This window comes from Meles meles, chromosome 2, assembly GCF_922984935.1.
Source record: "Meles meles chromosome 2, mMelMel3.1 paternal haplotype, whole genome shotgun sequence".
In the NCBI taxonomy this organism is placed as follows: Eukaryota; Metazoa; Chordata; class Mammalia; order Carnivora; family Mustelidae; genus Meles; species Meles meles.
In genome coordinates this window covers 169,534,856-169,557,911 of record NC_060067.1, presented here as the reverse complement: position 1 = coordinate 169,557,911, position 23,056 = coordinate 169,534,856, and the positions used below count along the sequence as shown (strand labels likewise).

Genomic DNA, 23,056 nt, shown 5'->3' with positions numbered 1-23,056 from the left:
TTGCTTTTTTTTCTAATATTGAAGAGAATAATCATTTCTCAATCCAAGCATCACACATCAGAGGTAGGAAAATAGACTCAAAATGGATGAAGGACCTCAATGTGAGAAAGGAATCCATCAAAATCCTTGAGGAGAACACAGGCAGCAACCTCTTCGACCTCAGTCGCAGCAACATCTTCCTAGGAACATCGGCAAGGCAAGGGAAACTAGGGCAAAAATGAACTATTGGGACTTCATCAAGATCAAAAGCTTTTGCACAACAAGGAAACAGTTAACAAAACCAAAAGACAACTGACAGAATGGGAGAAGATATTTGCAAACGACATATCAGATAAAGGGCTAGTTTCCAAAATCTATAAGGAACTTAGCAAACTCAACACCCAAAGAACAAACAGTCCAATCAAGAAATGGGCAGAGGACATGAACAGACATTTCTGCAAAGAAGACATCCAGATGGCCAACGGACACAGGAAAAAGTGCTCCACATCACTTGGCATCAGGGAAATACAAATCAAAACCACAATGAGATATCACCTCACACCAGCTGAATGGCTAAAATTAACAAGTCAGGAAATGACAGATGCTGTTGAGGATGCAGAGAAAGGGGCACCCTCCTACACTGTTGGTGGGAATGCAAGCTGGTGCAACCACTCTGGAAAACAGCATGGAGGTTCCTCAAAATGTTGAAAATAGAACTACCCTATGACCCAGCAATTGCACTACTGAGTATTTACCCTAAAGATACAAATGTAGTGATCCGAAGGGGCACGTGCACCCAAATGTTTATAGCAGCAATGTCTACAATAGCCAAACTATGGAAAGAACCTAGATGTCCATCCACAGATGAATGGATAAAGAAGATGTGGTATATATACACAATGGAATACTATGCAGCCATCAAAAGAAATGAAATCTTGCCATTTGCGACAACGTGGATGGAACTAGAGTGTATCATGCTTAGTGAAATAAGTCAATCGGAGAAAGACAACTATCATATGATCTCCCTGATATGAGGACATGGAGATGCAACATGGGGTGGTTAGGGGGATAGGAGAAGAATAAATGAAACAAGATGGGATTGGGAGGGAGACAAACCATAATTGATTCTTAATTTCACAAAACAAACTGAGGGTTGCTGGGGGGAGGGGCGGTTGGGAGAGGGGGAGGGGGGTTATGGACATTGGGGAGGGTATGTGCTATGGTGAGTGCTGTGAAGTGTGTAAACCTGGCAATTCACAGACCTGTACCCCTGGGGATAAAAATACATTATATGTTTGTAAAAAAAATAAGGAATAAATAATTTTTTTTTAAAAATCCCCAGTTTCTAACTCATTTCTATTGAATCTCATTTCTTTCCTGTTACTGATTTCTCTTTAAAATAAAATGTCTTTTTTCTTTCTTTTTTTCCCCTAGACAATATCTGACATTATCCAAAGCTGTTGTTTAGCTTCTTCAGGTTACACACAGTCGTCTTCATGACCACCTCATTTCCCTTTCTGGTCCCCTTGCTTAATATCACTTAGTCACATTTATCTCTTTCAAGCAAAAAGTAGATCCGCAGAGTATCACAATAGTAATGTCAGAACCATTTATAAAATATCATATTGAGAGCTATGTAAGAAACAAACATGGTGTCTACCCTCTTAAAAAAATCTTGGTATTACAATGTAGATAAGAAGATCGGTCTTATGCAATAAATGGCTAGTGATATGATATAAACCAAGTGTGTAGGTGGGAAAAAAAATAGGGTGAATGGAATAAAGTAGTGTGAATAACTGATTACAGTTTCTAGAACTCTTAGGTATACCAAAATGGGGCATTTATGATAGAGTGGTTTTGTCTGTCTTCCAGCTAAGAAAGAATGCACTCGTATCATTGTTTGCTTCTCATACTTTCAGTATCCCTGAATCCAAGCCAGCTTATGCCTAAGAAATGTATACCCTATTAATGATTATTATTATTGGAATATAAAGTATTCATTACAGAAGAGTCGAATATTATCACTTTAACACAGTTTATATATGCTTTAAAATTTTGAAGTTGCTATGAAGTGATGATAAAATGAGTAAAATCTTATTGATCTTGATGATCCATCACTGTCAACATTCAGGTATTAACTTCATATCCATTTGCTAACTGAGAATAAGTCATCTGCTAGCTAAAGGCTTAGACAAGCCTTTGCTGTTATAGAGCTTCAAAAGTTCTCTGTTGGTTTCTATCATGGGCATTGTGCCTGACCTTGCTAGTCTGTGCCTTTTTCTTGAAAGTATTTTTTTGTAAGCTTTATGACGGTATTTCTATTATAGGTCTGGTGGTGACAAAACTGGACTATGCTACTCTTAAAATAAATTGTCAAGTGGTTGATGGAATGGTTAAGAGAAATGGGTATAGGTTGCTGGTTGATACATGGCATTAATTACTTAATATTGCATTCTCCAGATCAGGCTCTTGAGAGTCTTCTAATGTCTCTTATCTCAAGGGTCTATAAAAGAGCTATTCAAACCTGACTGTATTTGTCTTCACCAGGTCTTTCAAAGGTGAAAAACCAGTTCATTATCTAAAAATGTAGTTTTCGGGGCACCTGGGTGGCTCAGTGCGTTAAGGCCTCTGTCTTCAGCTCGGGTCATGATCCCAAGGTCCTGGGATCAAGCCCTGCACCGGGCACTCTGCTCTGTGGGGAGCCTGCTTCTTCCTCTCTCTCTGCCTGCCTCTCTGCCTACTTATGATCTCTGTCTGTCAAATAAATAAATAAATAAAATCTTAAAAAAATAAAAAATATAAATAAATAAAAATTTAGTTTTCTGTCACAATATCCTAGGAACTCTCTGTGCTCATAGCAAAATGTTCTCTTCATTCTTTGGATTACTTGGAAGAGAAGTTTGTTCCAACTGCTAATAAGGTTTTAAAAATCTGATTGGGAAGAGAGTTGTTTGTTTTTGTTTGAAGTAGAGGTGGCATTAGGAGTGAGCCAGGACCAGGCAGGAGAAAGGCACTGATGATTTAAGTCTTCTGACTGTGATGATGGCGGCCAGTCTGGGGCTGATACGACAAATACCTTAGTGCCAGAAGCCGGCTTGTCCCTAAGAGCAAAAAGCTTTCCTGTATGCTCAGGGCGTTTTTATTTCCTTTCATGAAACTGCTGGCTCTGTGTCTTTCACCCTTTGGAAAGGGTGTCCGGACTTCTCTCATTCTCTAAAACAATGGACAATGCATGAAAGAAAAAGTTAACTAGGCTTTTTGAAGCCTAGTGTTTCCTTGGGAGAATGATGATGATATCCAAGTTTTCACTAGTTATAATTTAGTTGAATGACTTAGTCCAGCAGAGAAACGTGACCATTATATAAGAGATATTCTGGAAATAATAGCAATTCTAAAAGACTGTAAATTTATAAAAAGACACAATAGCTAGAAACACTCCTGGTTGCTTGGGCTTAAGACCTATAAGCTGTACTCTGAAGATTTCTGTTTAAAAACACAAGTCTGGGACACCTGGGTGGCTCAGTTGGTTAAGTGACTTCATTTGGTTCGGGTCATGATCCCAGAGTGTCTGGATCAAGTCCCGCATTGGGCTCCCAGCTCCGCAGGGAGTCTGCTTCTCTCTCTGACCTTCTCCACTCTCATACTCTCTCACTCTCTCTCTCTCAAATGGATAAATTAAATTTTTAATAATAATAGTAATAAAATAAAATAAATAATAAGAAAAATAAAAACACAATTCTCATTCAAATGCCCAGTAAATAGAAACTAGTTTATTCCTGAAGAATTTTTTTGTCCCTACATGAAGAGATGATGCAGTGCTTTGTGGTTTCTTCCAAGTTATTCAAGTTTGAGATAGGTTCAGAACACAAACTTCATTCCCCATTTGCTACTCAGCTCCCTAGGCAGTGCTTCTCTCTCCCTCTTTGTCTTCCTCCCTCTCACTTTCCCTCTCTTTCTTCCTTTCAATAAATATTATACCCCCATCAGTCATGCGAAAGTTGTAAAGGGAAACATGAATTAGACACTAACTTGATCTCACAGGGCTCAGAACTGAGTGACAGTAGGGTAGATGATACACACATCAATGTGGTCACATCATAACAAGCACATGTTAGTTATGCTTAGAACTGTGAAGAAAGCAGAAAACAGCCTCCAACTGATAAAAATAGAAAAATGGAAGAAGTATGAAGGGTGCTTGAGATATTTTTTTTTCTGCTTATAAACTTAGACACTTCTTAAGTCTAAGTCTTTTCATATGTTAAGTCAAGGAATCCTATTACCTTTTTCAAAGGTGGTTGATAGTTATCACCTCTATCTAACTCTTAAGTTCAGTTGTGGAATCATTAAAAATATAGATCCTAAATTCCTAGGTCAGTCACCAGTCTGATCCTAGAAAATTTTCTGGGCTTCACAGAAGTCCAAGGCCTTACTGAGAAAGCATTTCAAGTCCTTCATATTCTCCTGCATTTGTACATGCTCGCTCTCTGTGTAGACTAAGGAGAGTTATAGGGCAAAGTGATTCAGTGCATAATGAACTTCTCCTACTACAGGCCAATACCTCCACATTATTGTAGCATATAATGGAGACATCTTGAACGCTTTGACTTTAACTTGTTTATTCTCTCTTAATTCTCTATATTACTGTAATATAGATCATATTTTTCTGACACTAAAATTGCTTACCTAACAGAAAATTAGATGAAAAGATCCCTCAGTCTCCTTTCAATTTTTAAAATTCTACAAATAACCGATTGTCAAATGTGCAATTAGTTGAGTGATGAGCTAAAACATGCCTCTATTTCATATGCTCTTACTCCTCACTTCCCACGTTTGTGGAAGCATAGCACTTTATTTGCTCCCTGGGAGAAAAAAAAAGGCACTGAATGATTTTTAGAAAGCGATCTAACCAGAAATATTTAGAATTTTTAAAAAAAGATAGTCATCAAGTTATAAAAAAACTTTTAATGCCTTTTTAAAAATCAAGGATTAATAGACTGTCTAGGATCCAGTTTCCTTTAATTATTAACATTTTTATTAATATCATCATAGTTTCAAGCAAGAATTTGTTCTCAGTTTTCCAGTCTTTGTTGTCTCAGTGGATATCAAGACCATTTCAACATTGCTTTAAATTGTTTTAATTAGGTATACCAATTTTACCTATTTGATAAGGTATGAAGTGATTATTATTTTGAAAACTGGAATCTGAGAATCTTTTCAATTGATGTTGAAGAATTTCTGTCAAGATTTGGTCACTTCCAAATGGGACTTTATATTTACCTGAGAATAGAGTGAGGAGAAGATGGAGGATAGAACCAGTGGAACACAGGCACTTCATATGTTTCAGGTTTCAGACTGATACCAGTTATTTGTACATATGCAAATGATTTCTGTGTTAGTGTGTTATGATTCAACTTTGTAAGATGTTTATTTAATAAGCCTCTTAGGGGGAAAAATAGAAAGCTTTTCATTCCATACTTTAAATGAATTTAAAATAAATAACGTAAAATCACATTATTGGTGCTTAATAGGGTGGTGGAATGCTCTAATGAGTCACATTAGATGTATAACTGAACATGGAAGGAGAGTAACATGTTTTTAGGCATCACTGTCACCTTTCATTTGTTTGAAAAAATGGATAGTAGTTAAATATTGAGGAGTATTTTCTTACAGAAAATTTCTTGATTGTATTTATTTTGCTGTTTCATATTATAGTTTGCATAGCAAAGACTCTTTTTTTTCCCCCATTTTATTTATTTTTTTCAGCATAACAGTATTCATTGTTTTGCACAACACCCAGTGCTCCATGCAAAATGTGCCCTCCCTATTACCCACCACCTGTTCCCCCAACCTCCCACCCCTGACCCTTCAAAACCCTCAGGTTGTTTTTCAGAGTCCATAGTCTCTTATGGTTCGCCTCCCCTCCCCAATGTTCATAGCCCCCTCCCCCTCTCCCAATCCCACCTCCCCCTAGCAACCCCCAGTTTGTTTTGTAAAGACTCTTAAGTTTGAAATAGTTTGATAATAATTTATCCCATGTTTCTTCTTTCCCAATTCCATCACTTAAGAACTCTCTTCTACTTTAAGTGATGAAAAAGAAAGATGTCAGAATAAATCTGTAGGATAAAGTCATTTCTTTTTATCCAGTTGTCAATCCTGGTGTTTCCCTTCTCATTCTGGAATTTGCTCATGTTTTATGAACTTGGAGCTTCGATTTCTAGTGGGAGTTCAGAATACTAGCATACTTTGTTTTTATTAGGTCTTTGTTTTTTTTTTTTAATTGAAATGTAGTTGGCATACAATATTATATTCGTTTCAGGTGTACAACACAGTCATTCAACATTTGTATGTATTAGGAACTGATATACAAAAACACTAATTTGTATAGATATATGCACCCCAAGTTCATTGCAACATTTTTTTTACTACAGCCAAGATATGTAAGCAACCTAAGTGCTCATCAGTAGATGAATGGATAAAGATGTGGGTTGTGTGTTTGTGTGTCTGTGTGCCTGTGTGTATCCATACATACAATTGACTATTACTCAGGACATACAAAAGAATGAAATATTATAATTGCAACAACATGAATGGACTCAGAGGATATGATACTAAGTCAAATTAGTCAGAAATACAAATAGCATATGATTTCACTTACATGTGGAATTTAAAAAAACAAAAAAAAAAATCAACAAACAAAACAGAAATAGACTCATAGATACTGATAACTTCTGGTGGTTGCCAAAGTAGAGGGGGTTGGAAGGATGGACAAACCAGGGGAATGGGGGTGAAAAGGTACATACTTCTGGTTATAAAATAAATAAGACAGGCAGATACAATGGATAACATAGGGAATATAGTACATAATACTTTAAAACTTTGTATGGTGATAGATGGTAGCAGATTTATGTTGATAATCTTATATATGGCAGACTATTTTAAATTGCTAGTGGCTGAAGTTCCAGTACATTGTAAAAGGACTACATCTCCCCATCCCCCCACCATGTTTTTTATTTTTGATGTCTCATTTTACATCTTATTGTTATGTCCCTTGACTAATTATTTTAGGTCTAGATGATTTTACTGCTTTTGTCTTCTAACCTTCATACTAGCTTTTAGTACTTGATCCACTGCTTTTACTGTATGTTTACCTTTAACATTAAAATTATTTCTTTCATATTTATTTTTCTGGTTATAACCTTTTCTTTTGTGCCAAAAAAGTCCCTTTAACATTTCTTGTAAGACCAATTTGATGTTGGCTGAACTTCTTTAGCTTTTGATTTTCTGGGAAACTCCTTATCTTCCCAGTTCTGAGTGATAACCTTGCCAGATGAAGTATTCTTGGTTGTAGGTTTTTTCCTTTCAGTACTTTGAATATATTGTGCCACTCCCTTCTAGACTATAAAGTTACTCCTGAAAAACCAGCTGGTCATTGTGTGGGGGTTCCCTTGAACATAACTAGTTGCTTTTATCTTACTGCTTTTAAGATTCTCTTTAACTGTTAAAACTTTGCTTATTATATGTCTTGGCATGGGCCTTTTTGGGTTCATCTTGTTTGAAGCTCTCCATGTTTCCTGGACTTGGTCTGTTTCTTCCAGGTTAGGGAAGTTTCATCCATTATTTCTTCAAATAGAGTTTCTTTTCCTTTTTCTCTTTTATTCCTGGGATGCTTTTAATATGAATGTTAGTATATTTGATGTTATTCCATGGGTCTTTACAATAATCCTCATATTTTTAAAATTCTTTTTTCTTTTTGCTATTATAGGTGATTTCCGTTATTTGTCTCCCAGATCACTGATCCATTCTTCTGCTTCATTTAACCTGCTGCTGTTGGTTCTCTCTTGTGTATTTTTCATTTAGTTATTGTATCCTTTAGCTCTGATGATTCTTTTTTATGCTTTCTGTCTTTGTTGAAGTTCTTATTGTGTTTATCCATTCTCCTCCTGATTTCAGTGAGCCTCTTTATGACCATCACTTTAAACTCTTTATCTGATAGATTGCTTATGTCTGTTTCATTTAGTTCTTCTTGGGTTTTGTCTTGTTCTTTCATTTGGAATATATTCCTTTATCTCTTCATTTTGTGTTAACTCTCTGTGTTTGTTTCTGTGTGTTAGGTAGATCAGTTACATCTCCCAGTTTTGAAGGAGTGGGTTTATGCAGAAGGTGTCCTATGGGGCCCAGTAGTGTAAACTTTAGTCACTCAAGCCCTTGTGTTGGCAGTGTGAACCCTTCTCTTGTAGCTGGATCAGGATTGGCAGACTCACTAGTTTATGTCGCGGCCGGCGCAACAACATGACCAGGATCGAGAGGGTAAGAGGATCGTGAAAAGAAGTTAAGAGACAAAGAGATGGGAGCAGGAGGATCAAAGTGGATGATGTCGGAACAATGCCAACTTTATTCAGGGCAGCGAGGCATTATATAGCTAACAGAAATAGTTACAAAGAAGTATCTATTTTTAACTAATTACAAAAGAATTTGTTACATGCACATAAAACCCTCCAGGCTTCCCCATTATCTATTTCCAAAGCTCTAGTAGCAGACCTTCCAAGGCCAGTGGTCTCTGTCTTCAGATAACTCCTTAGCCAGCTGCACTGACTTCAAAGTGACTCAAGACATAGTTTATGATCCAGGCAAGTACAGCACAAACCCACAATGATTTATTGACCAGGCCTGTTTTGCCCACTCCAGATAAGCACCTGCAGGCAACCATGTCCACGAGTCCAGGATCCATAGCTCAGGCCCTTTCTCAAGCGCTGCTCAACTTTTCCACCCGCGAGGTTATTAACCCCTGGGCTTCTAGGAGGCGCGAGTTGGGGCCTGGTTTGGTCTCATGACTCCAGCCCAGTCCGTGGCTACCTACAAGTTTATAGGACTGTCTCAACATGGTTGTCTGTGAGGCTTGGCTATGACCACTGTAGACATGCTGGTGAGTGGGGTTGGCCCCTAACCCATCTTGCCAAGCATTCTGGCTGTGACTGCTGCAGGCATTCTGGTGTGCTGGATTGGCTCCCCACATAGCTAGCTGAGAGACCTGGCTATGACAACTGTAGGAGTGCTGATGGGTGGGATAGTTTTCTGATGCAGCTGGCTGTGAGGTACAGCTATGGTTGTTGCAGATGCTCTAGTGTGCAGGGGTGGCTCCCGAGGTTGGGGTCACTAATGCCAGCCGAGGCCACCACCATGTTTTGTGGGGCAGGGAGCCACTTGGGAGGGAATGCTGGTTTGGGGTAGGCAGTTTGGCAGTGTAAGTCCACAGGCAAATGTTAGCATTAGGTGAATGGTGCTAGCCCAGTAGATAGAGAGTGTCAGAAATGGTTCCTGCCAGCACTTCCATCCCCAGAGAACATTCCAACAGATCCCTCTCTCTCTGATATGCACCCTAAGGTTAGCTGATGTATCTCCTTCTCTGTTAACCCAGGCACTTTTGAAACTGCTGCCTCTGTGCTGGGACTTGGAGCAAGTGAATTATGTATGTGCCCCTTAGGTCCCCCCAGATCCAAGCCCCACTGATTTTCAAAACCAGACATCATGGGTGCTTATCTTTCTGATGCAGATCCTCTGAGCTTTGGAGCCTAATGTGTGGCCTGCAACCCTCCATCCTCAGGAAGGGCCCTCGTTGGTTCAGAAATCCCTTTTTCTGTGGCACAATGAACCAGAAGTGTAGTTCCTGACCAAACAACATCTCTGCCCCTCCTACGAGCTCTTTGGGATTTTTTTTTTTTATATATATATATCCTTAGTTGTGTATGATCTGTTCTGCTATTCTTCAGTTTGTTCTCAGAGATAGTTGTCTATAAGTAGTTGTAGCTTTTGGTGTATTCATGGGAGGGGGTGAGCTCAGGATCTTCCTTTTCCAGTATCTTGATTCTCTCCTATTTTGCCTTATTTTTTTTTTCATGGTAAAGTGATATTACTGTCAACTACAAAATCAGAAGTTTGTTAGACTTAAAATTTCTAGACTTTGGTTCCATCCTAACTACATAGATCTTGTCTACCATTTCTGTCCTGTGCAGTATTTTCCTTCCAATATAAGGTAAACTGGCACTGTATTGTACTTTTGGAGACTGCTGTAGAATGGAGTCTTCTTCTGCAACAATGGTACAATTCTCCCAAGTTTGATAATTACTGTTTGCTTTTACTTAGGGCTATAATAAATGTTGCATTTTAAAATCCCTTGCACTTTTAGAGCAGTCTAAGAATGTTATCCTTTAGGCTTGGTTTTAAATGAAAATATCAGCAGATAGAGAATATGTTCCAAGAATATTTATATTCCTCCAAGCTCAAAGGCTTAAGTCTCTCGTTATTAATAGCTATCAGCTGGTCTCATGTTTCTTATTCTACCTATAGCAGTTTGTTAGACATCATGATATAGGTAGGAGTTTAACAGATAAGAGCGATTGTAATCATCCCAAGGGGTATTTAGGGAATGAGAAAAGATGAAAGACAGTGACAGAACTAACATCTGAAGGTTTGTCTAAAGAGGAGATAACAAAGAAATACTCAGCAAGGTAGGAGAGAAGTCAGGGATGTATTTTAATAGAAGCAAAGGAAGAATTTCAAAAAGATTGTTGACTTCTTTGGGTGCCATATGATGAGAACAGACAATAATTTATTGAATTTTTCAATTAAGAGGTCATTGATGACCTTTGCCAGAGGATTTTCAGTGAAGCATATAAATGAATTCCAGTTTGCAATGGGTTAAAAGGTAAATAGGAAATCAGTATATAAAAACAGCTAAGATGGACTTGTAACTCATCTAAAGGAAAAGAGGTGATGCCAGAGAAGAGAGCAATATTCAGAAGAAGCTATGATTTTACAAAGATAAGAGACTTGGGTGTACTTTTAGGCTTTGGGGAAGAAGCCAAAAGATAGAGGATAATTAAAAATAGAGAAGAATGATAATAATGAAATAAGCTCCTAGGAAGGGTCGATGGAGGGTTAGCCTTGAACAGGATTCTTCTGTTTTAGGAAGAAGGAAAACAAAGGTGGTCACCAAATATTGGTATGTAAGCAGAAAGTTTTATATTTACAAGTTTGACCTTATAAAATACAAGGTCAAACTATATGTTACTAAGAAATTATTATTGGAAAATAGACCAGCTAGCATTTGAGTGGTTACTATATACTGTGAACATTGAGTTTTAGAAACAGTACCTCATTTAATTTCATCATACGGTTCTATGAGGAAAGTATTATCACTGCTTCTCAATCTTAGAAAGTGAAGCTTAAGAAGTTTAATTAACCTAAGGTCATGAAAACATTAAGTATTATATTAGAACTAGTCATTTGAACCTAGAGAGTTCTAACAGGCACCTAAACTCTTAACCACAGTTGTGCTGAGTCAGGGGATGTTGAAAAGACTGCAGAATATTTGGCAGAATGCAACAAAGAAATTATCATGGATATGTGAAAGAATTGTCAGTTGGAAATGTGTACAACCATAGCTGGAGACCATAAATCAATGTTGGCACACATCTGTGCATCTGAGTTGATTATTTCTAGTAGCAGTTAGCAGCCCAAGTGAATAATCATATTAGGGTAGGAATTTTTTTCATTCTGAACTGGGCAGATGAGAATATTAAGGCATAGCCTAGAAAAAAATTTCTAAATTCTGAGAATAAAAAGAAATCTCTGTAAGACTCCTAACAGAAAATACAGTAATATGGGGAAAAAAAGAATCAGACTAGCATTGGACATTTATAAAACTGAAAGGTAGAAGACAACAGAATAGCATCTATAGATTACTGAGTAGAAGTGAACTGCAACCAAGAGTTCTATACCTATCAAAGAAAATGGAAGACATTTGGAAATAAAAAGTAGAGTATATCATTCAACTGAAAAAAAATACTTGAAACCTCAAGATAGAAGAAAGATAGAAAGTAAGTGAGCAATTAAAAGAATAAGGAGAGACTCAGTGAACATGTAAGTGCAAAGGAAGGTTTCCTGAAACAGAAAATACATAACACAAGGTAATTTTAATAAGATTGTAGAACAAACATAATAAAGTATCTCAGCAAAGTTTAGGATTAATGAGAAGGAAAGAGGAAAGTTAAATGATTTTTAGAATCTTGTTGATGTGGACTGTTAGTAGAGAATTAGAACATTTTTATGGAAGAGAGAGCCTTTTAAGTTTCTATGTTATGTAACTAAGCACTACTGGATAAAGAACATTTTAGAATAATAAATAGCACATCATGTAAGAAAGGTAACGGTCATAAGCCTAAATACATCAAACAACATAGCAACTAAAATGTGGAACAAAAACTATTAGAAATGCAAGGAGAGCTTAAAATACAATGTAGTGAATGAGGTCAGTGTATTTGTCTCAAGAGGATGAACTTGTAGAAGAAATGATGTAAGGACATAGAGGGATTGAATCAATAAATATAAAAACACACATCCCTCAGAGAATAATATTTTTCTGTATTCCAGGGAATATCAACAAAAATCAAAGGTTTGAAAACCTTAACAAATTTTGAAAAAATTATAGATTTTACAGAGTGCTGTAAAATCTCTGGTCAGAAGCCAATAAAATTAGAAATATATAATGATAAATAACTAAAACCTTAGGTACCTTAAACTTAAGAAACATTCTATTTGACATGACTAAAATCAAAGTAGAGATCAAAAAATAAAACTACAAACTAGGAAACAATGAAAAATACTTTTTATTCTCAAACTATGTGCAACCTGAACTCAGAGGAAAAACTCTAGCCTTAAATTCTTTCTTAATTAAAGAGGAAATGAGAAGAGCAAAAGAACTACGTAGTCCTCTTGTTTTTTTTAAGTAGTCCTCTTAAATTCAAACAAAAAAATTAATCAAAAGAAACTAGTGAGAAGGAATTAAGATAAAAGACCACATCATGGACCTAGACATCAAAAATGATACACAGAAATTTCTAAGCTGATCCCTATGCAAATTCCAATATCCAGTGTGTTAGAGATCAGTATGTATGCAAATGGAGGTAGCATGTAAATTCTCTGAAGATAACTTTGGCCCTGGTCTTTAACACCCACTCCCCGTTATTTATCTGCTTCAGATTCCTATATGGAGGTAAGTGGTTAGCATGAGTGGATGTTCAGCTATATAGGATTCTGTTGTAGCACAATAATGAGGTTGAAAGGGAGCTTTACCTCTAATTGATACTCCCTCCTCTAATGACAGTTCCCCTGGGAGGAGATTTGTGTATCTTTGGAATGCTAAGTCACTAAGAAATAAAGCTCATTTAGAGAAGACAAGACCCCAAAACGTAGCTAGATTACACCTTTATGCATTAATGGGAATTGTAGAACAGATTGGTATAAATATATTGTATTTATTTTAAGATTTCTTTTTTATTTTCTTTCTTCATCATGCCACTCTGGATAACTGTCATTGTCAACAGCAGTTCTTAATCTCTGAGGCTTAATAAAATAGATTCGTTGCAATTTGAAGTAGTAATTTCATCATTTAATATTATAAATTTGGGTAATCTTTATATTCCTATTGGTATTCACTGTGTATTTTAAGTTTTCCTTACCTTGTCTCTCAGAACTGTCACTGGCCGATCATTATAGGATCAACGTTTGTTTCTGTTGATTTCTCACTCCGTTTGAATTAATAGCAATAGTACGTTTGAATTGCTTGATTTGTGGAGGGTTGGGAGAAGGAAGTAGGAGGTATGACAAAGTGTCATTGTTTTTTTGGAAATTTATAAAACCAGACCGTGATAAGAGAATAGATAATGTCTTTTAGGATTTTTTTTTTTTTTAACTAATTAGAAGGTAAGAAGAGGAGTGTGTGCTTATGTATGTTTTCTTCACAGAAGTGCAGGTTTATTTAGCATCATGTCTGACAGATTACAGGAAGGGGAAAGAAGGGACCTTACAAACTAGAAAACATCTCCTAAAACAGTTCATAATGCCTACTGTATTTAATTGCTTTCTTTGAAGTCTTTTTTTATTCTAAGGGACCTAGGGAAACTACTAAATATAAGAATATGATAATAATAATCAAATTTGCTTTAAATTCTCATTATTGTACTGGTTGGAATTTTTGTTGTTGTTATTTTGGAGGGAAGCCATACAGAAAACCTTTATAAGTTCTGTGAATTGTGTGTAATTCATTCCTAAAGATAAAAGTGCATCTGCACAGGACACCTTCCGTTTTATATAATTTTATCCATTTTCCCAATTTATTATAATACAGCGGAGCTTCTCCTGAACAGTAAACTGATTTTCCTCTTCTCTTTCAAAGAACAGCTAGAGGAATCATTTTATTTTACTGTTCATTTTTCTTTTATTATATTGGACTCAAAAGAAAGTATCAAGAAAATACGGTATCTTTAAAGAAAACAACGGCATGGTTTACACCATCAGTGTAATTCTTTTGATGGGTATCTGAAGTAGCAAAGAGTTGTTTTTATACCATGTCACTTTCTTTCTTCATGCACTTTCATGGATTTTCTAATTTCTTTTCTTTTAGTTTTAGAGGGTTTTTTTCCCTTATCATAAAAAGAGGAGGTGAAATCTGAACATGATCTTGTCTTGGTTTTCTTTGTATCCATCTACAGGATGAATATAAACCAGAAAAGGCCCTGTCTGAAGAGGATTTGAAAAACGCCGTGAGTGTGCATCATGCGCTGGCATCCAAGGCCACAGACTATGAGAAGAAGCCGAATGTGCTTAAACTTAAAACTGCTGACTGGAGGGTCTTGCTTTTTCAAGCCCAGTATGTTTCACTGGTTTGGTTTCGTTTCTTAGTTTGCATAACATCACCTTATACCAAGGCATAGAATCAGAGTCTACAGGGGAAATTGAGTTGGATTCAAAGTCATTAACTGGTTCCCCCAGAGAGACATCTAAGAAAACTAGAATCAAAAATAGAAACCCTGGGTTCCAGTTTTTCGTTAGCTACAAAGTAGCCCTGTGACTGACTAGCCACTTATACCATATCTAGAACTTAATCTTAATCTAAAACTTAACTTAAGGGTTGTGGTGTACAAATTTTATCACACAATAAGTAAAATAGATCTGAATTCAAACCACCATTTCCTAGCTCTTTGTCCTGATGTGTAATTTAATCTAACCCTGAACCTTAGCTTGTCACTAATGCAGATGATAATGTTTTGATCTCACAAGGTTCTTGTGAGAATTAAATGAAATCGAGTATATAAGTACTTCCTACAGTGCCTGGCACTGTTCAGTAAGTATAGAAGTATACTATAAGTAAGTATAGAAACTGTTCAGTAAGTATAGATTTCCACTTTGTTCCCTCTCTCTCTCCTCTCTCCTTCTGAGCTCTAATAGTCTGTGATAAAACTAGAAGAAAAAGATAAAATTATGTTGTGGGCAAGGAAATGGAATGGATTGCCAGTTTAATAAGGAGTCCATGATAACCTTCAGATTAGAAGTGGACTCCTTCACATGGAGAATTCTGGATTTGTGAAGTGAGAAACTGGATTTTCAGAACAGAGCCTCTAGAACGGGAATTTTTATAGGATCACATAAGCATCAGTGTTAATTCTGTGGCAGTGTTAATTCTTCATGGTATGCTTTCCACAACCTGTACTTGACTTCAGAATCACTCTCAACACAACCCCACCAATTGATCACAGTTGGCACTGGTCTTAAAATTTGACATCAAGATAGTGAGCACAAGTATCTGCATGCTTGTTGATCATAGCAATGTAAGATAAAGAAAAGAAATAAGAGCAACAACAGGTACTCTGGTGGTTTATGAATGTTGAATTTGCGGAGGTATGAAATTGCTGACATCAGGTGAGGAGGAAGCTGTAAGGAAATCCAAGTTACACAGGATTTTTTTAGTGTGGGAGTAAGACAGCTTTAACACCACAGAGGGAATCATAGCCAGATGTATAATTACAGCTATTAGTCATCAGAGTCCTTCAAATTATTCTATTCCCCATTTTTTTTACTAAAATACCAAATATGATAACCAAAAAGCTCTAATTACTTCAGACAGAATTGAATCAACAGAGCCAGAGAAATCAGATTAGAGAAGCATATGGGGTGTAAAGAGGAGTTGATTTCTAGAGTGGTCTCTCAGAGTCATCAGTAAAGGAAATGATTTTATGTGGACTGACGTTTTGTCCATCTTCTGTTTATTGATTATATACATGTTGGATCAACTATCCTGGCTCACGACTATTTCTCCTATTCAATTTATGAATTCACAAATATTTATTAAGTGCTATCCGTGCTGGTCTCTGCAAATATATGACATACAAGTTAAAAGTATATTAATGACATCAGATGATTTTCGCATCCTGTCAGGTAGATTTTTAACGTCTGATTAATCTCACCTGGGTTAAGTGTACAATTCACTTATTTTTTAGCCTATTTACAGAATTGTGCAACCATCACCAAAATCCAGTTTTGGAACACTTCTGTCACCCCAAAGAGGTCCTCCATGACCATTTTGTAGTCACTCTCTGTTTTTACCCCAGCCCCAGACACCACTAATCTCCTTTCTGTCTCTGTAGTATTGTCTTTACTGGAGAGAAGACTGGAGGGTCTTGCTTTTTCAAGCCCAGTATGTTTCACTGGTTTGGTTTCGTTTCTTAGTTTGCATAACATCACCTTATACCAAGGCATATTCTCATACACATGGAATCTTATAATGATATATGTTTGGCTTTCTTCACTTACCACAAAGTTTTGGGGGTTCACCATGTTGTAACATATATCTCTACTTCATGCCTTTAGTGCTGAGTAGTGTTCCACTGTATGGATGTATACCACATTTTTTTTAAATTCATTCACTAGTTGATAGACATTTAGATTGTTTCCCCTTTTGGACTTTTGTGCTTTCAGATACAAATCGTTTTGTGCCTATATGTTTTTATTTCTCTTGGGTGTATACCTAGAAGTAGAGTTGCTTGGTTATATGATAAACCTATAGTTAACTTTTCAGGAAACTCAAAGCTGCTTTCCAAGTGGGTGCTGCCTTTTTTCATTCCTTTTAAATTCTATCAATTTGTCCCTCAGTTGGATTTTAAAATTGAATTATGTGATTGGAAGAGATGAGTTAATTTTTTAATTTTTGACTGAGCTTAATATCAAAGTAAGGGGTTAATATTTAATATCAAGTTATTTTGCCTTTTTCCCCTTTTGTATCCTTGAAGAATAATCACAGTCTTATACTATAATGATCATGGGTTCCAACGCCTCTTATTTCCATGGTGATTGCTGTTGAAAATGTTAAATCTCAATGAAATTTTGTCAGGAATTAATTGTACCAAGAAAAATAAATAAATGATTTTATGTGCCATTTTAAATTGGTAATAGGAAATGGGCTAGGCGTGATCTATTTAAGATAGAGAAATAACCTGATGTAAACTTATATGTTTCTCATAGGAGTCCAGAGGAAATGCAAGGGTGGATAAACAAAATTAACTGTGTTGCAGCTGTATTTTCTGCACCACCATTTCCAGCAGCCATTGGATCTCAGAAAAAGTTTAGTCGTCCACTTCTGCCTGCTACTACAACAAAATTGTCTCAGGTAAGTCATTTTGATAGTGCTTTGGCTTTGGGAAAAAGTACTTTATAAAATAATCTTATTAACATTTGATTGGAATAATACTACACATTTTGACAGCAAGGGTGAGCCCTTGCCTTGGAAGGTGTATTGTATAAATGGGGTAAAATGTAGTGTACTGGATTTTGCGCTTTGTATTGGAAGCTGACACACTGAGTTATAGTTGGTAAAACACATAGTTTGAATACGTTTCAAACGTTTGCTACTCAGTCATAGGGGATTAGTTTACTCTGGTTTTATTATTTTTTTTAATTGAAGTATAGTTGACACACCATGTTACATTAGTTTCAGGTGTGCAGCATAGTGATTCCACAAATCTCTGAGTTATGCTGTGCTCACCACAGGTGTAGCTCCCATCTGTCCTCATACACACTATTACAATACCATTGACTCTACGTCCTATGCTGTACTTTTCATCCCCGTGCCTTCCTCATTCCATATCTGGAAACCTATTCCTCCTGTTTTCCTTCATCCGTTTTGCCCATCTTCCACCCCTCCTCCCTCTAGGAACCATTAGTCTGCTTTCTGTATTTATTTGTCTGTCTCTGCTTTTTGCTTATTTATTTATTCATTTGTTTTGTTCTTTAGATTCCACATATAAGAGGAATTATATGGTATTTGTCTTTTTCTGTCTGACTTATTTCATTTAACATTATACCCCTCTTAAGTCCATCCATGCTGTTACAAATGGTGGGCTTAGGTTTTTTATTTTGTTTGTACTAACAGCTCATATTTTTTAAATAACTGGCTGGGGTTAGACATCCTGGCTTGAAAACAAGGTTTTTAAAAATTTGTTTATTCATTCATTTATTCATTCACTCATTTTATTGAACTTTCCCATATCCCAGGCTGTATTTGATACTGGGTATATAAGAATATTCCAGGGATCCACTATCCACAATACAATGAGGAAGAGACTTCCCTACCTTCAGGGAGGAGCAAAATGGACCATGTGGGTTTTCCTAGGTAATCCAGACAACGTGCAGTAGAACAGTATTCCAAATGTAGTCATCTAAGTTTCTCTTCTATTGTCAGATTGATTTCTCTAAAGATCATATGTCCTTCTCCTCCTTAAAACTCTGTTCTGAGGACGCTTTAAACAGGCCCATTTTGCCAATTTTAAACCTGCCTGGAGTGCCCCTATTGCCATTGACTAGTTAAGGATTTTGGAAGGTAGTTTGATGTCCTTGTGAATTTCTTTTTGGTGCAGTAATAGAAATAGTTTCATCTGGGTCTAGTCAACCAGGTGTTGATATTAACTGACTCCTGTACCTACCTGATATCATGGATTATCAACATATTTTGTGCCTATTGCACTTGAAAGACTATTTTAGGCTCTGGCGACAGAAAGACAAATGAAACCCAGATACTGTCTGAATACAAAACATGCAAGTAAGTATAATACAGTTTGATTAGAGCACAGGAAGGTAAGTCCAAGTGCCATGTACAGTGGAAGAGAAAGTATGGTGTCTTATATGAAACTTAAAGGATGAGTAGCAGTTAGATGTGGTGTGGCAAGAGAAAATGATGCAACAGAGGATCAAAAAGGTCCAGAGGAGAAAGCACTGAGATGTGAGAACCACATACAAATTATCAAATGTGACTTGAGAACAAAATATTGAGAAAAGGCAAGATACATTCCTCTGTAGAAGTAAGTATGGCCAAATGATGAAAGAGGTCTTTTATGTCATGTGTAGGATTTTGGATGCTTCACTGGTTCCCCAACATCTTTAGGGTAACAGTTTAAGCAGGAAAGTAATGTGACCAAATTTGTGCTTCAAAAATTATTTATGTTACAATAGGAAGAAAGTATTAGAGGAAGAAGCTACTAGAAGCAGAAAGCCTAATTTTAAAGGGTATGGGAGGGGCGCCTGGGTAACTCAGTTACTTAAGCATCTGCCTTCAGCTCAGGTCGTGATCCCAGGGCCATGGGATCTAGCCCCTCTACCCCCGCAGCATTAGGCTACCCTGTGCAGCAGGGAGCCTGCTTCTCCCCTCTTCCTCTGCCTGCTGTTCCCCTTGCTTGTTCTCTCTCTCTTTCCCCCAAATAAATAAATAAATCCTTAAAACAAAGTAAAAATAAAGGGGGGGGGGAAATAATGAGAGGAAAAATAAAGTCATTTATAGAAGAGATGGATACAAGTGGAAGTATTTGAGACATCTTGAGAGTGTGGAATGAGTGTTCCCAGTGGCTCACTGAAGTAAAGGAATAAGGACTATCATCTAGGCTTCAGCAGCTGGGGATTGTGCTGTCATGTCTGACTTGGTTTTTGTGACCTCACCAACTGGTTTTCGTCCTGTTGCTTCTTCCTAGGGTTCTTTCCTGGGTCCTTTTCCTCTTTCTTTTTTTTTTTTTTTTTTTTTTTTTTTTTTTAAAGATTTATTTATTTGACAGATAGAGATTACAAGTAGGCAGAGAGGCAGGCAGAGAGAGAGAGAGGAGGAAGCAGGCTCCCAGCCAAGCAGAGAGCCCGATGCGGGGCTCGATCCCAGGACCCTGGGATCATGACCTGAGCTGAAGGCAGAGGCTTTAACCCGCTGAGCCACCCAGGCGCCCCTCCTCTTTCTGCTTCCAAATGTTGCAATGCTCAGTGCTCAGAAGGAGACCAAAATGGACATTTGAGAAACAATTTTTCTGTTGTCAAGAAAAAACAGGGAGTATGTTGTCCCTGGAAAGGGGGAGAAAGAGGAGAGGGGTCATGTAAAATTAGTACAAAAAATATCTCCTATGAAGTGGCAGGAGGTCATCGGGTCCCTTGGTGAGAGCAGTTTGTGGAGTGATTGGAAGAGAACCACATTAGTCTTCTTTGAGAAAGGATTGGAGAGTAGTAAGGAAGCGGAGGAAGGGAATACATACAAGTCTTGCCGTGAGTTCATAAAAAATAGACTGGTGGTAAGAAGAGAGGAGACACGGTTTAATGAAAAATTCTTTTGGTTTTGTTAATTTATAATTATTATTAACATGAATTGGATACTCCCATGTAAGCATTACTATTGCTATGTTGTTCACAGACTACAAAAAACAAAAACAAAAAACTGTTAAGAATAGAGAGGACCAGGCCAGTTCACTTTACAAGGCAGAATGGCATTTAATTTTCAAGTCTAACCAAATTGTAAGAGAACAGGTCATCTTATTGATGACCAAAAAGTTTATTAGCAGAATTCTCCATCTACCCACCTAAACTATGACCTCTTAAAGCAAATGCATTCCCCCATTTTTGGGTACTTGAAATAAACAGTAAGCCATATTATAAAAAGTATGAGAAGAAAAAAACAATTGAACAACTAACCAGAGGCAACAAATACCTTTAGAAGTTGGGTTTTGTTCTGTTAATTTCACGAGGGATTTTCCAATACTTTTCAATAGATTGGTCTTTCTCACAATCATTCTTATAAAAGATCCAGGAAAAAGATGAGTTGAAGTTTAAAAGGAGCATTAATAAGCATAGAGCAACTTAAAAGTTTTAACTTGTTCTTTCCTTACTGTGGATCTACACTTCTATTTACTTTCTACTTTGAAAATGTACTTGTGGGGGCGCCTGGGTGGCTCATTGGGTTAAAGCCTCTGCCTTTGGCTCAGGTCATGATCCCAGGGTCCTGGGATCGGGCCCCACATCGGGCTCTCTGCTCCGCAGGGAGCCTGCTTCCTTCTCTCTTTCTGCCTGCCTCTCTGCCTAGTTGTGTTTTCTCTCTGTCAAATAAATAAAATATTTAGAAAAAGAAAAAAGAAAAAGAAAAAAAAGAAAATGTACTTGTGTTCTATTTATGTATGGGCTATATTTTAGTAAGTCACTGGCACATGAAAATGAATGTGTTTCTCTATTTGTGTATTTTTTTACCATGAGACCAGGTAAGCAAGCACCTTTTCCAAGGCAAAAATCTCTTATTTTAAACAAATGTTTTATACTGGAACTAAAAATAGAATGCATAAAATATTTAATATTTTTCCTCATTTTGAACATAAATCCATAGAGATTTAAAAAAAAAAAAAAAGCTGCTATGTAATGTTATCTAATGATGTATTTAGGATTTTAAATAAAGCAATAACCAAAAAGAGACATGCTTCTTTATCACTTATGACAAGATGACCAAGTACTTTCAGGAATTTAATTACCTTGTTAAAAAAAAAAAAATAAAATGAGATGTTTTCCTCCTCCACAAATAAATCACCAAGCCTTTGTGGGCCTCAGTTTTCCAACTGGAAAATTGAGAAGACTGTTCTAGAGTGTTTTTAAGTTCTTTCATTAGCTCTGTATTTTTTGCCCAGGTCATTGTGTTTTTTTACTTAAAAATGAAGATGTTTTGCCTTTGAGAGTAATAGGACAATTTAGAAATAAATATGTAAAATGAAACATGTGATAAAGAATAGCTTAGAAAGAGGGAGAGAAGAGTTACATGCGGCCTGTTCAGTATTTGGTGTACCCTCCACATCAAATAGAGACTTTTGTGGGGATATCTTTGGAAGAGTTATCATAGTGCACTTTCAGTGAATCCTGGAATACATGTCTAGATCCACCCACAAGTTTTCCAGTACCTTGAAGACTACTAGTCCTCATGATTTAGCCCTGGCATTACCAACCTCAGCACAAGTGCCATTTTAGCCTAGGTAGTTCTTTGTTGTGGGGGTTGTCCTTTGAATTATAGGATGTTTAGCAATATCTCCAGTGCTACCCACTTGATACCAGTATCATCCCCCTAGTTGTGACAACCAAAAATGTCTGCAGACATTGCCAAATATCTTATGGGGTCAAAACCCACCCCACTGCTACCTGCTGCTATTGAGAACCACTGAATTAGCCCAGCCATCTTTCCTTTCTTCATACACCCACAGCCTGGCTATGACTCCCCTAAATGCCAGAACTAGTTGGATAATTTTAGTTTATAAAATTCGTGTGTAACAATGTGAGTGCCCTACTGGAAAAAAAACTTAATAGTGTTAGGAAAAAACTAAACAGTCAATTAAAAGATTGTTTGATGCTTTTAAAGACATACTGTTCATCATCACCCTGTCATTTGCAAGCTTTAATTTATTCTTGTCTTCTATCCAAAACATATTAACCTTCATTATTAAAATTGATTATTATCAGTGCAGTGTGGTACTTTCTGAACAACTCTGCTGTGTAGGAGTCATCTTCTTAGTTGTTTTCATGGCAGGGTTGCCAAAGCACATTTTTCTTCTTTGGGGGATATTGAAAATTTAAGTTTTGTTTCTCCTTCTGGTACAGTACTCTAAACTTGGGATTTCATGGTTGGCCCTCTTCAGGATCTATTCAGGACCTCCCTTTCTACTCATCAAAGCAGTCATTTTCAGCTGTAATGTGTACAGAAATGATCTGGGGACTTGTTGAAAGTGCATGTGTCCCAGCATCCCCATACCAGGTTAATGAGGTCCAGGTCAGGGGCCCAGGAACATGAATGGTTTAAGACAGACCAGGTATCCAGCCTGTAAGCCGTGCAGATCATACTTAAAGGGACTGCACTGTAATCCCTACAATCCCTACTGTGTCTTTCACTACTTTTTTGGGGATGCGCGAAACTGAA

At 36.9% G+C, this 23,056-nt stretch overlaps 1 protein-coding gene across 4 annotated transcripts in view; it reads left to right on the top strand.

The window, feature by feature from the left end:
- Positions 1-23,056, top strand: part of PSD3 (pleckstrin and Sec7 domain containing 3) — a 614,599-nt gene that overhangs the window by 536,174 nt on the left and 55,369 nt on the right. For all 4 annotated transcript variants that reach the window (XM_045991818.1, XM_045991828.1, XM_045991839.1 and 1 more), the window contains 2 exons: positions 14,529-14,686; positions 17,335-17,479. In XM_045991818.1, the coding sequence (XP_045847774.1) occupies positions 14,529-14,686; positions 17,335-17,479 (303 nt within the window). The remainder of the gene's footprint in view (positions 1-14,528; positions 14,687-17,334; positions 17,480-23,056) is intronic.